The following is an 11679-nucleotide window of genomic DNA, read 5'->3' as shown; positions in this document are numbered from 1 at the left end:
ACATTTGCACGTGAAGTTCCTCTTCAGCCATCCCATCTATGGGCAACCCAATCCGTCCTTTAGAACATGGCTCAAATGCCACCAATTCAGAGATGCTCTTCTTGATCCCAGAGAACATGGAAGAGTAGACCTCAGAATTCAGATGCTGCTGCTCCACGGATATCTGTTGTTTCTTACTTAGCAGAATTCAAGGGGGCGGAGAGTAGCCTCCTTGACTTTGCTTCTCTTCTGCTGGGGAGGCTGACCCAGATCAATAGGAAGACAGTGGGGGGGCCAGGGATCCCCCTTTCTTCTGTTTCTCCTGCCCCTCCACCTGCTTAGGGCCAGTTTCAAATTTTACCTGCAGAATCCCCAGAACTTCCGAGGGAGTTTTAAAATTAGAGCTAAAACCTAAATGTATTTGATAAAGTTCCTGGTGTCTGCTTGATCAGAGGGGAACTTCCCCTTGCCTTGACTCAGTTTTGTACATTGATATATTTTTTAAAGATTTTATGTATTTATTTGAGAGAGAGAGAGAGAAGGAGAGAGCTCGCACAAACAGTCAGGGGAAGTGGGAAAGGGAGAATCAGGATCCCCCCTGAGCAAGGAGCCCAATGCCGGATTCCACCCCAGGATCCTGGGATCATGACCTGAGCCAAAGGCAGCTGCTTCATCAACTGAGCCACCCAGGTGCCCCAACATCTTTTTAAAAATATTTTGTTTATTTATTTGTCAGAAATAGAGAGAAGGGGACAGAGGGAGCAGCAGGCATAGGGAGAAGCAGACTCCCCGCTGAGCAAGGAGCCCGACACATGGTATTCGATTCCAGGATTCCAGGATCATGACCTGAACCAAAGGCAGATGCTTGACTGACTGAGCCCCCCAGGGACCTCTGCGTGTTGACACCTTAACTGAACCCGAAGACTCAGCTAGATTGTGATTTCCTCGGAAGTCTTCTCTGAGGGTGGGTGGGAAGCACTCTTTTTCTCTGAATTTCCCCATGATGTTCTGTGCACACACCCTAGAGTGGGTTTTGCTTTCTCCCCACATTACAGACCCACGTTCCATTCCCCAGCTGTTTACTGAGAGTGCCCGCAGGCCAGGCACTGTGCCAGATCTCGGGGGCCGCTTTTTGAGCAGGACAGATAGAGTGCCTGACTTCATGGAGCCCACAGTTTTGTGTGCTTTTATATTGGAATTTGCGCTGGAAGTATCTGTGAAAAGAGTACCATGTTAGGCACATTCTAGGTCATTGTTAACCTCCTCAGTCTGCGGCAGATGTGTTAGGCTGGCTTCATGGGGGTTTGCCCTGGGATCCTGCCTCCTGGAAGGACCTGCCTTTGAGGTCAAAAGTTCTGCTGCTGCCATCTTGAAAATTTTATTACTTTTAAAAATTTAAAAACTTACTACTTTTAAAAATTACTTTCATTCCCACATTTGTGGTTCCTGCACTGTCCTGCCTTCTGCCAGCTTCCCAGGAAGGGTTCTTGCCTGCCCCCTCCCTCCATGGTGCCCTGGGTCATGACCAGGCCACCCCTACCCGCGTCCTGCAATCACGCCACTCTTCCATTGGGAAGCATCTAGGTAATGTTGGGAGAAGAGGCCCGGATTCTGCCGTTGCCCTCAGTCGGCCTGGTAGGGGCCCGGGTGTGCTCACCATGAGTGTTGAGATTCCATATGCACACGGCCTGGTGTTTTAGTGCCAGCCCGAGTCTCCACGGTTCCTGCCCTAGGATGCCCTTGTGGTGGTGATCTATTCTTCGAGAGACTTGAGTAGGACCAGACCCTTACCCTTTCTGATCCGAGTGCAACTGCTTCCCAGCTTGGAGATGGAACCTCCTTGAGGATCTCCTTGAGGATCTCCTGCATTGCCTTAGAGGCCTGTGGGGAAGGGGAAGCCGGGTGGAGGCGCAGTGCATTGGCCCATGGAGGGGTCATATGCGACCTCTTGGTGCTGTATTGAGTCTCAGGCACTTGCTGGGAACCATTGCCATGCCCAGGGGAGTGTGGCATTAAATAGGAAATAAAAACCACCATGACGGGTTGAGACAAACTGAGAATGAAAGGGCAAAGTTTCATATTTTAGGAGCTTTAAAAGTGCTTTTTCCTTTTGGAGCTCCCCATTCTCATTTTGCTCAGGATACTGTGGCCAGCCCTGCTTCCGGACCAGCGGACAGCCATGCGGAGGCTGATCACAGTGACCACACGTGCTAGGGATTTGCCATCAGATCTTTCCAACCACACCAGTAAGGAACCTTGATCATTTCCATCCTGCCTATGAGGCCCAAGCTGTGCCTCCAGTAAGTGACCAAATCGAGCCCTGATGTGAGTGTTGTCTGACCCTGGTCCTCGAGCCCCTGGCCATGAAGGCTGAGAGGAGCCTGGCGCAGGCTGGCGTGCAGTTAAGATTTTGTGGACTGAATGCACGGGTGGAGAAGCTGGATGTGGGAGCAGAAATCACGCCATCACCTGCCTTCCGGGACTGCATTCAGGAAAGAGCCGAGCGTGAGCGCCGGACTCGAGCAGGGCCAGAGGACACTGGGGTACGTGGTCTGGCAGGGCTGGGCCTGCGGTCCTGAGTGGGCGGCAGCACGTGACCACCTGCCGCTGCAGAGCAGTGGCGAGCGCAGCCTCCCCGGCTCAGCTGGCCCTTCCTCCCACGCAGGGCCTGGCCATCTTGTGCCCAACTCTGGTAAAGCACCATTTTGTTTCTGCCTCACCATTTGCTTTTCCTGTTCTTTTGCGAGCTGTTGTAGGTGGGCATATTCCCCTTTGGCTCCGGAGGGAAACAGGGGGCCAATGCCCGGGAAGCCCTCTCACATTTCCCACGAGACCGCCCCAGATGCTTCTCCTCAGTCTTTCTTGCCCTGTCTCTGAGCATTCTACCTTGGATCCTAAATTGGGGTGCCTTCAGCTTTTTTTTTTTTTTTTCAAAGTGATAAAATATGGATGCGTGCCCTTTTTAAAGCCTTTATTTTAATATTATTATGACTTCCAGAACCATACAGAACATTCAGGAAATATAATCATACTGACTTTTCACAGTAATGTGGAAGGGGTTATATGTTTGGAATTAACTCAAATTATCAGCAATTTTAATCAGGTGTTTTTTTTTTTTCACCATTCAGAGAGCAAAATTAGAATTGCCTGTGTTTGTGTTTGACAGTGTATTTGAGATAATTAAAAATTAGCCTGTGAAACCATAGAGATCTTTAGAGGAGCAGGAAGGATTTGGAGGCAGCCTTTCCCTCCAGGCAAATGAACTGGACTTTTATGAGAGTAAATACGAAATCTGAATCCAGCTGCACATTTTATTAAAACTGCTAACATTTCATGGTCACCTCTGCTTAGCCGGCCGCCTTCCGGAATAGTCACCCCTGGCCGTATCTTATTAGCAGCCTGCAAGAAAATAACTAAAAATAATCGGCTGTTGAAATGATTATTTAAGCCTCTAAGAAATGCATCCTGATGACTGTGCGTGACTGTGTGCTGGCTGCGCTCTCCTCCGTCCTGCCTCCGGCCCGGCTCCACTTCTCGGCTGCTGCTTTAAGACCGCAGAGCGCCCCGGCGGCCAGAGGCAGGGGAGGGGGTCCCCGCTCGCCTCCGCGCCGCTCGCTCGCTCGCTCGCTCGCTCGCCCCGCGCCCGCCCGCCCGCCTCCCAGGCAGGGAAGGTTAGCGAGGATCACTGCGACTCGGGCCGCGCCAGAGGAAAGATGAGCCTGCCCGCCCGCCTGCTGCCTGGATGTGGAGGCTGAGGGCTGGCGCACGGGAGGCCGCTTGCTGCGCATTCGGGGCGCCGGGTGCCCGGGATGAGCTCACGCCCGCGTCTGCGGCTCTGTCCACCTGCCGACCTGCCGGCGGCCCCCTGAGCTGACGGCGCACCTGGGCTGCAGCCCCGCCGGCCCGCTCTGGCCGCAGCGTTGGGCGCGGCGCCCGGGAGCAGGTGTGCAGGAGCGCAGCGCGCGGCGAGCGCAGCCCTCGCCCCGGAGCCCGGCCGCGCCGCGTGCCCGGGCGGCTCGGCAGCAGCGGCGGCGGCGGCGGCGGCGGCGGCGGCGGCGGGCGGGCGGCGGCCCCCGGGCAGGTGGCGAGCGAGCGGAGCCGGGCGGAGCGCGGGGGGCGAGGCCGGCGCGTCGCTCGCGGGAGGCCGGGGAGCAGCAGGGGCATGTGGATACTGGCTCTCTCCTTGTTCCAGAGCTTCGCGAATGGTGAGCCTTTCGGTTTGTGCTGAATTTCATGGCTTGTACGGACCGGAGTGTGGGGGCATTGGGTGCATGGGTGAAGTCATTCGCTTCTGCGCCCCCCATCTGGGCTTAAATTGTCATGCGTTTCTTTCTGCTTTTTTTTTTTTTAATATTATTTTTATTTCTTTGGGGAGGAGAGGAGGCAATGTCGAGAGGCCGGGAGGGAAAATTGCTCTGTAATCATTTAAAGGAGCTTACCTAGCAAAGTGACGGCTCGGAGCTAACTCCAGTACTAGACAGCTACCTCATTCAGAATAAACCAGGTTTGGCGAGAGGAGGAGAAACCGGGGAGATCGCCGCTTGCTTTGACACATTACAACCTCAAAGGGACACGACATTCCGAGTGTGGGCAGGTGGAGGGTCAATTACGAACACTTGCTTTCGCATTCAGAGCTTTGTGGGCTTATAAAAGATGGGCTTTCAATCTGCTACAATTCATCCCCGGCAGCAATGAAGCCTTCAAGAAAGCTCCGTCTTTCCCCCCTCCCCTCTCCCCAGCCTTCCGGGGTACTACATATTCCTCACAGTCATTTATGTAAAAATATGCACTCCTAAGCATGACATCATCTGAGATGTTGACAAATTTTTAAAAACACCTGTACAGTTGTACAGATGACATCAGTGACTATCGTAAATAGCATTCCTTTCCTCGCGCCTGTCAATATTGCATTTTGAAATGCTTTCTTCCTGGGGATGTGGAAAGCTATCGCTCTTGCCTGAGTCAGACCCAATTAGTAAGTGTGATTGCACCTTAGGTCGCCTGTCACGGCGTACATATGAACTCACATGTATGAATGGCTTCTTCTCATTTGGGAACTGGAGGGGGGAATTGTCATCATTCGGCATTGCCTGGGAGTAGCTAGCTGCAGCCTAAATTCCCAATTCAAATTTTGGATCACCAATCTGCATGAAATGTATGACTTGCTGACAGTTAAAATTAAACCATTAAGCAGAATCCCCTACCCAGGAGAGAGAGAGAGAGAGAGAGAGAGAGGGAGAGAGGGAGAGTGCGTGTGGGGGTGGGGGTGGGAAGGAGGAAATCTCGCCCTGGTGAGAAAATGCCAGAAGCCAAGGGGAGGCTCTGAGATTTTCTTGGAAGATGCACAGGGAAGCTCTGAGTGTTAGCTGCACAGGGGTGCATTTCCTTTGCCTATCTAGATAGCATCCTCAGAATCATCACACTGACAGTCCAAAGGAAACGCATAAACTTTGTAAAATTAAAAAAAAAATGATGACTAAGAAAAGGTGGAGCTGAAAGGAGGCGCTCCTGAAATTAGCACGGCAGTGATGCTTCGCTCTCTAATAGAACCTAAAGGGAGTGTTCAGAACTTTCATTTGGAGGTTTCCCAGCAGGAGAGATTCGCAACAAGTTCTGACATGACCCCATCTTTCCCAGAGGGCACTCTACCTCTTCCGCAGCCTCCTGGGGATTTACCTTGGGGGAGAGATCTGCCGTAGCTAATGGGTGGTGATGCACCAGGAAGGTTGGCCCTTTCCGCTGCTCTGCTAATGTGAGCTTGGAGAAGACGCAAAAATCACATCCATCTCTCCCATGCCCCCAAGCCTTGATGGCCTGTCTCACCTGTCAGGGCATGCGTCTCTGGACTCCTTGGAAAGGCCGGGATCACAGGAGGAAATGAAATCTCCATCCTGTTGGGAAGTCCGTGTTTCAGGATGACGGAATCAGTTCCCATTTTACAGTTTTACGGTTAGAGGTGACAAAAATCGTATGGGAGAATTTCTGGTACTGTCTCTGATCCAGGATGCTGTGAGTGTGTGTGACTTTAAAAAAAAATAATTTTCATACTAAAAGAATCATAAGGGAATCAGAGAGTGAGAAATTGTGTAAAACCTCAAATATTCTACATGGAAAATATATGCAAAGAATATGTCTGTGCATATTTATGAGCACTCTCTCCTTTTTTCCCTTGAGCATCATCTTCTTACACCTTTTTCAAGACCTTGAAAGTTGATTGATAAGCACTATTATTGGGACTGCAATGAACACAGGTAGATGTTACAGTATAAGCTGATATGCAAATGCATATTTTACGTGGCTGTGTTGTGTGGCCTGATGCTATCTAACAGAAGGCTATGGAACTCTTTTATATAAAAATGGCCCTCTCTTTATATGACCAAGCGTTAAAAAAAAAAAAAAAATTAAAAAAAGAAAGGCTCGACTGTAGAGCTCTGGGCTCTTTCATTTTGGAGGGGAGGGAATTAGCTTTAAAGAGTTTCTCAATGAATGATGTTCAATGCCTGCCGTGCAAAGGATCATAAAATATATGGTCATGTGAATATAGACTAAGGGTCCAATTTGGAATGCTCTCTGTTCATAGGACCACATTTCAAAAATGTGAAATCAGATGGATCTTACCTATCTGAATGAGACTTGGGGGGAAAAATATTTCAACAACTGTCGTAGTTTGGTCTACCTTAATTTTGAAAAATTCCCGAATGTGTGTGATGAAAGATCTATGAGTTCTAATACCTAAGCTGATGACCGCTAGGCCTCAAACAGCAAAAATGTCTGACATGATTTAAAAAAAAATCTATTTGTAACAGATTAGGCAGTTTGATATCTGGGGGTGCTAACAAAATAAGAACCCCACTTGGGCATCTGCGTTTTCATAGTGGGCAAGAGCATTTTTTCCCACTGATGTAAGGGGATGTACATTTATTTCTTAATAAGAGCATGGTTGCTGGACAGGCTAGAGACAGGGTTTTGGGTGACAAATAGAAGTGAGAAGACCGTCCCTTCATGGGTTAAACCCTTGAATGAATTACCTCACCTGATCAGGTCCTGTCATCATGTTTAAAGCTGTCAATGTGTTCTGCAGTGTTCTGGAAATATTCACGGGAGACCTTCAGTTACAGTGCAAGGAATCGGGGTCCATGAATGTAGAGACACATATCCACACACATGTCCCTGGATGGCTCTTCAGGGCAGGATCAGGCTGCATTGTGTTTAAGCACAATTTCTCCTGGTTTTGACCCCACTGAGCACATTCGAGTCTAAGATTCTGTTAAAAGCATAGACAGGCCTCTGGATAAGCAGAATGAGGAACAATAAGCATATTTGTTACACGGAATACATTTTTGGACGGCATCTTTGCATCTCTATGTACACACGTGTCCCCGACCTCTTCTCCTGAGCCATGGGGTCGTGACCTTCGCTGCTTTGCTGTTTTCCCGAAGCTCGTGGGGCTTAGCGAAGGTAGGAGGTGGGAGGGAGACAGGTGTTCCTCAGGGTGGAGGTGGGGTGTCAGCCCCTTTCAGGCCTCACCAGTTCGTCTCGGCAGGGTGTCCCACACTGCAAACTGGATGTTTTATTTAAATTTAGGAGTAGACCTTGGTGGGTACAAATGCACCTTGAGGGCTTTTAAAATGACTTATTTTATTCCTGTACATACACACAAGTGAGCAGGATCATGAGGCGAATAATTTCAGGGCCTCCTGCCCTCCTTTCCCTCCCCTGTTTTGATTAAGCAGATTCCAATTCTATCTCAGCATTTCAGAGCTCACCTGAAATTTCTAGCTCTCTTAAGCTGTGTGCCCCTGCCAGATGCCCTCTGTGGGAAAACAAAATGCCACGCAGACCTTTAATAAATGCCAAGAAGAGCTCTACTTCTTGACTCCCTCCTGTAGGCTCCTTGGCGTGACCACCGTTCAGTCCTGCCTCGGGGAATCAGGGACCCGCTGGGCAGAATGGGGACAATACACGGCGTGCTGGTGGGGGAAGCAATTTGGACCCCCACAGATTGCCAATCTAAATGCCTAATTCCTGGACCTCCACGTAGCTCTCCAAGTGTTTTATCAAGGACGTGTCTGGGATGACATGCGATGGCAATTTCCTGAAGGGGCTCATGCAGTGTGCACTGAGACTCGGTGTAGAATTTTGGGCTAAGAGAGAGAAGAAGAGAAAGAGAGAGATGGAGAAGGTCGTTTTATAAGGAAAGACCTATGAGCACTGCAGGAGGCGAGGTATTTCTGTCTGAAAAATTAAAGGTTGGATTTCTCAGTGGCTGCATTTGCAAAATCCATGGCATCCAAGTTTCCCAAAATTAGCTGAATTCTAGGGGTGAGATTTGAACGTGCCTCATCAGTAACGGACAGGCGGGGGAACGAGACATTGAGGCTTGGCTCAGGCAGGGTATTGAGTAGCATTTCCTTGGTTTCCTTGGTTTGTCCGGGGGTCGGGTGCCCGGGCAGAGCTGACGGGGCCGGGGTGTTCTCCAGGACAGCCGCGTCGGGGCATTTTCCCGGCTGCCGGGCCGCACACTGGCCCTCGGAGGCCGGCTCCGTCGCCGGCCTAGGAGACGGAGAGGTGGTGCTACCTGCATGTCAATTGTGTCCCTGCCGTAGGACACTAGTGGGCGGCAAACCTCGCCAGACTGGTGCAGCCAGCCTTCAGCAGAGCAGGCGAGCCCCCGCCTCCGGGAAGCGCGGCTGTGCTGCGTGCGGCGGCGATCGGAGGCTCGCCTCCCCGCGACCGCTCCAGTCCCAGGGCCCAGACTCCGCGGTGGCTCCGTGCACGGGTCCGGGAGCGGCGCGAAGGCCGGGGGCAGGCAGGCAGCGGCTGGCCGTCTTTGTTTCCAATTTTACGATGGAGGACCCGGCTCGCAGCACTGTTTTGAGACCTAGAAGGTGCACAGAAAGGAAGGTGCATTTGCATAGCCCCTTCCAAACTGGCGGGGGAGCCCGGCCCAGGCGCGTGTGCGTCTCCTCTTGGAGGTGGCAGCTCCAGGAGCAGCCCCGCGCCTGATTGGCTGACCTTCCAATGTCATTCCAAGAGGCGCTGCTGGCTTCTCCTCCTGCTGATGGTGACAGGGGTGATGCTGCCGCTCCCGCGCCTCTGCAGTCCGTCTGTCTCCCTGCCACGCAGGGCTCTGGGGCCAGGCGTCCCCTCCCCGCTCCCCCAGGCAGATTGGCCAGCACCTGTTCCCCTGGCCGGTGTTAACGTTTCCCCTCCGGGAGTAATGGGCACAGAAATTCCCATCTTCTACGTCCCCCCGCCCCAATATTTGTGTTCTTGTTAATGTTTCGAAAATAGAAGAAAATTCGAAGTTGGCTTTCCCTCCCTGAATTTATGGGTTAAGATAAGACGGTGGGAATGGAAGATTCCAGCAGCCCGACTTGTACTCAGTTCTGGAGCACGACTTCTGCAGGCGACACTCTCCACCAGGGGGGCCGGAGGGAAGTACCGTGGGGCAGACAGATCAGATCACTGTTCCGTGGCTCAGAGGTTAGCTAGCTTCCCGTCAGGACGCTGGGCAGGGCTGGATTCAGAGACCTGCTCCCCCAGATTAGGCCCCCGCGTTATGCTCTGTCATGGAACCGTGGCCATTGTTTGGCAGTGTCTAGGGCAGTCCATCACTGTTCATTTCTTTGGCGCTTATTTGACTGCTGGCTGCCCCCTCTCTAGAAAGGAAGGTCCACCGTTTAGACCCACTGTGCAGAGCGCATGCATGGAGTAAGGGGAGAGGGATGTTGGCTGACCCAGTGAATGAAGACGAATGAGGATGAGGGACAGGCCCCTCCTTCCTTCCCCCCTCGGCTCCTCTCTCCCACCCCCACCCCCCCCATCCCTGAGACCATGGTGAGGAAGGAACATAAGCGACTGTTAGATTCCTTGTCTCCTGCCGTCTCGTTCTGACTCACGGACTTGATGGCTGTGCAAGCGTTTATTTGCTAGAAATGCTTCTGGGGCATTTTCCTCTCTTTCCCCAAAGGGATTCACATTTGGAATAAGCGCTGGGACTCCACACTGGGCCATTACGGTGGTACAGTCGCTTTGGGTGCTCTTCCTGATGTGGACTGGGTCAAATGTCACCGAAAGTAAGTCCACAAGCACACCAACCCCCGTGTTCTCAAGTACGTGCTAAGCGCAGGACTCAGAAATCCTACACAATCACCGCCCTGCCGTGTTCCGAAAACCAGTCAGAAACATGAAATCGACACAGAGGTTTCCCTGGGGATTCTTGGAAATTCATTTCTTCACCAAAGAGTCACCCGGGACATCAAAACAAAGCTCAGTTTCTTAGGCCTTAATTGTCTTAAAAAAAAAATCGCATTACTATATTTTTTCTTAAGTATCCCATTGATTTATGAGTTTCTTAGCGTTCTCTCTTTCTTTCTCATTTTGCAACAAAGTGGAACCAAATGTAAAAGTTGGTTCCTTCATCAAAGTACCATGAAAGGAATGTTTTATTCATCATTGAAATTTCAACTTTTGTTTCAATACAAAAATCAGATTAGGTGTCAAAATTTATAATATTTACTATCTTTTGATATTTGATGATCTGTATTTCTGTGTTGATTTTCAATAATCACGATATTTTTATTTACTTATTTATTTTCAAAATAATTATGGTATTTTTAAAAAAGTCACTCGGCTGGGTGAATTTTTGGTCTCGAAGCCCCCTGGAATGTGTAAATATATGCTTTGGTTTAGCAGCGAGGGGAGGAGCAGAGTTGACAAGATATTTGTTGAAAGTAGAGGAAGGAAGGCTCTCCTGCTCAGACAGACAGAGTGACGGACATTAATAAATCTTACCTGCATCCCTATTAAAGTTATTTTTACACAGACAACAGTGAGTAAGATTTAAGAGTGAGCAAGCAGTGCTATTTATAGAACGCCGTTTTTAAATGCAGCGGTTGAGACAGTGAAAGAAAGAATGGAAAAATGCGAGAGATCACCTCCATAACGAATGCTGGCTTCCCCTAACTCCCTGGCACCATACAGAACTTTTGAAGGAGACAAAAAAGGCATACCAACCCTTCCTGAGGTCCTGAGAAATCGCTGGGGACACTGCAGAATGTTCTAGAAATACTCTCTGAGTTGAAGTCTGTGTCTGACTTGGAGGTGGGGTAGGGAGCTGATATATGTATTGTTTGGAAACTGGACCTGGGTAGGTCTGGGGAGGGTGTGGAGCATGCTGCGTGGCCACAGAGCCTCGCTGGGCAGCACCCACCGCTGCTCTGGGAGGTCAGCCACAGACAGTGGGAGGGCCAAGGCCGCCCGCACGTTTGCAGCAGAGCAAGTACTGAGAGAGGGGTTCAAACTTAGGCTCTTGTAAGATCACAGTCTCCTCCTCCACGTTAATCGGTGACTAAGTTCTGTAGATTTAACTTGTTCCATCCACTCTTCTAGATGGGCAGGCCAGATGGGCGGGCCAAGTCACCACAGGCTGCTTGATTGACGTAAATGCTACCGGACAAAGAAAAGAGAACACGCCTGCTCTTAACAATGAACTAGTTTCCCTTCCTAGCTAGCACTGCATCTGTTCCTTGTTACACTTTGGTTTACTAGTCTCAAGTGGGCCTTATTTTCTAGTAAGAGTAGGACTCTTGAATTTGTATGGAATCGAATGAATTGTATGCTGGTGTACCGGTTGGAGATTTGAACAAAAGCCATGTCCTAACCTACCTCTGAGCACAGATGCTGTGAAAAGCATTT

At 50.4% G+C, this 11679-nt stretch overlaps 1 protein-coding gene across 1 annotated transcript in view; it reads left to right on the top strand.

Moving 5' to 3' along the window:
* The first annotated feature begins 4074 nt into the window (after window positions 1-4074).
* The window catches only part of DSCAM (DS cell adhesion molecule), a 766451-nt gene continuing 758846 nt past the window's right edge, over window positions 4075-11679 (top strand). Inside the window, exon 1 of the mRNA XM_032355377.1 lies at window positions 4075-4184. Coding sequence (XP_032211268.1) covers window positions 4142-4184 — 43 coding nt within the window. The 5' untranslated portion in view covers window positions 4075-4141. The remainder of the gene's footprint in view (window positions 4185-11679) is intronic.

This window comes from Mustela erminea, chromosome 1 (genome assembly GCF_009829155.1).
Source record: "Mustela erminea isolate mMusErm1 chromosome 1, mMusErm1.Pri, whole genome shotgun sequence".
In the NCBI taxonomy this organism is placed as follows: domain Eukaryota; kingdom Metazoa; phylum Chordata; class Mammalia; order Carnivora; family Mustelidae; genus Mustela; species Mustela erminea.
This window is presented reverse-complemented; position numbering and strand designations above follow the sequence as displayed.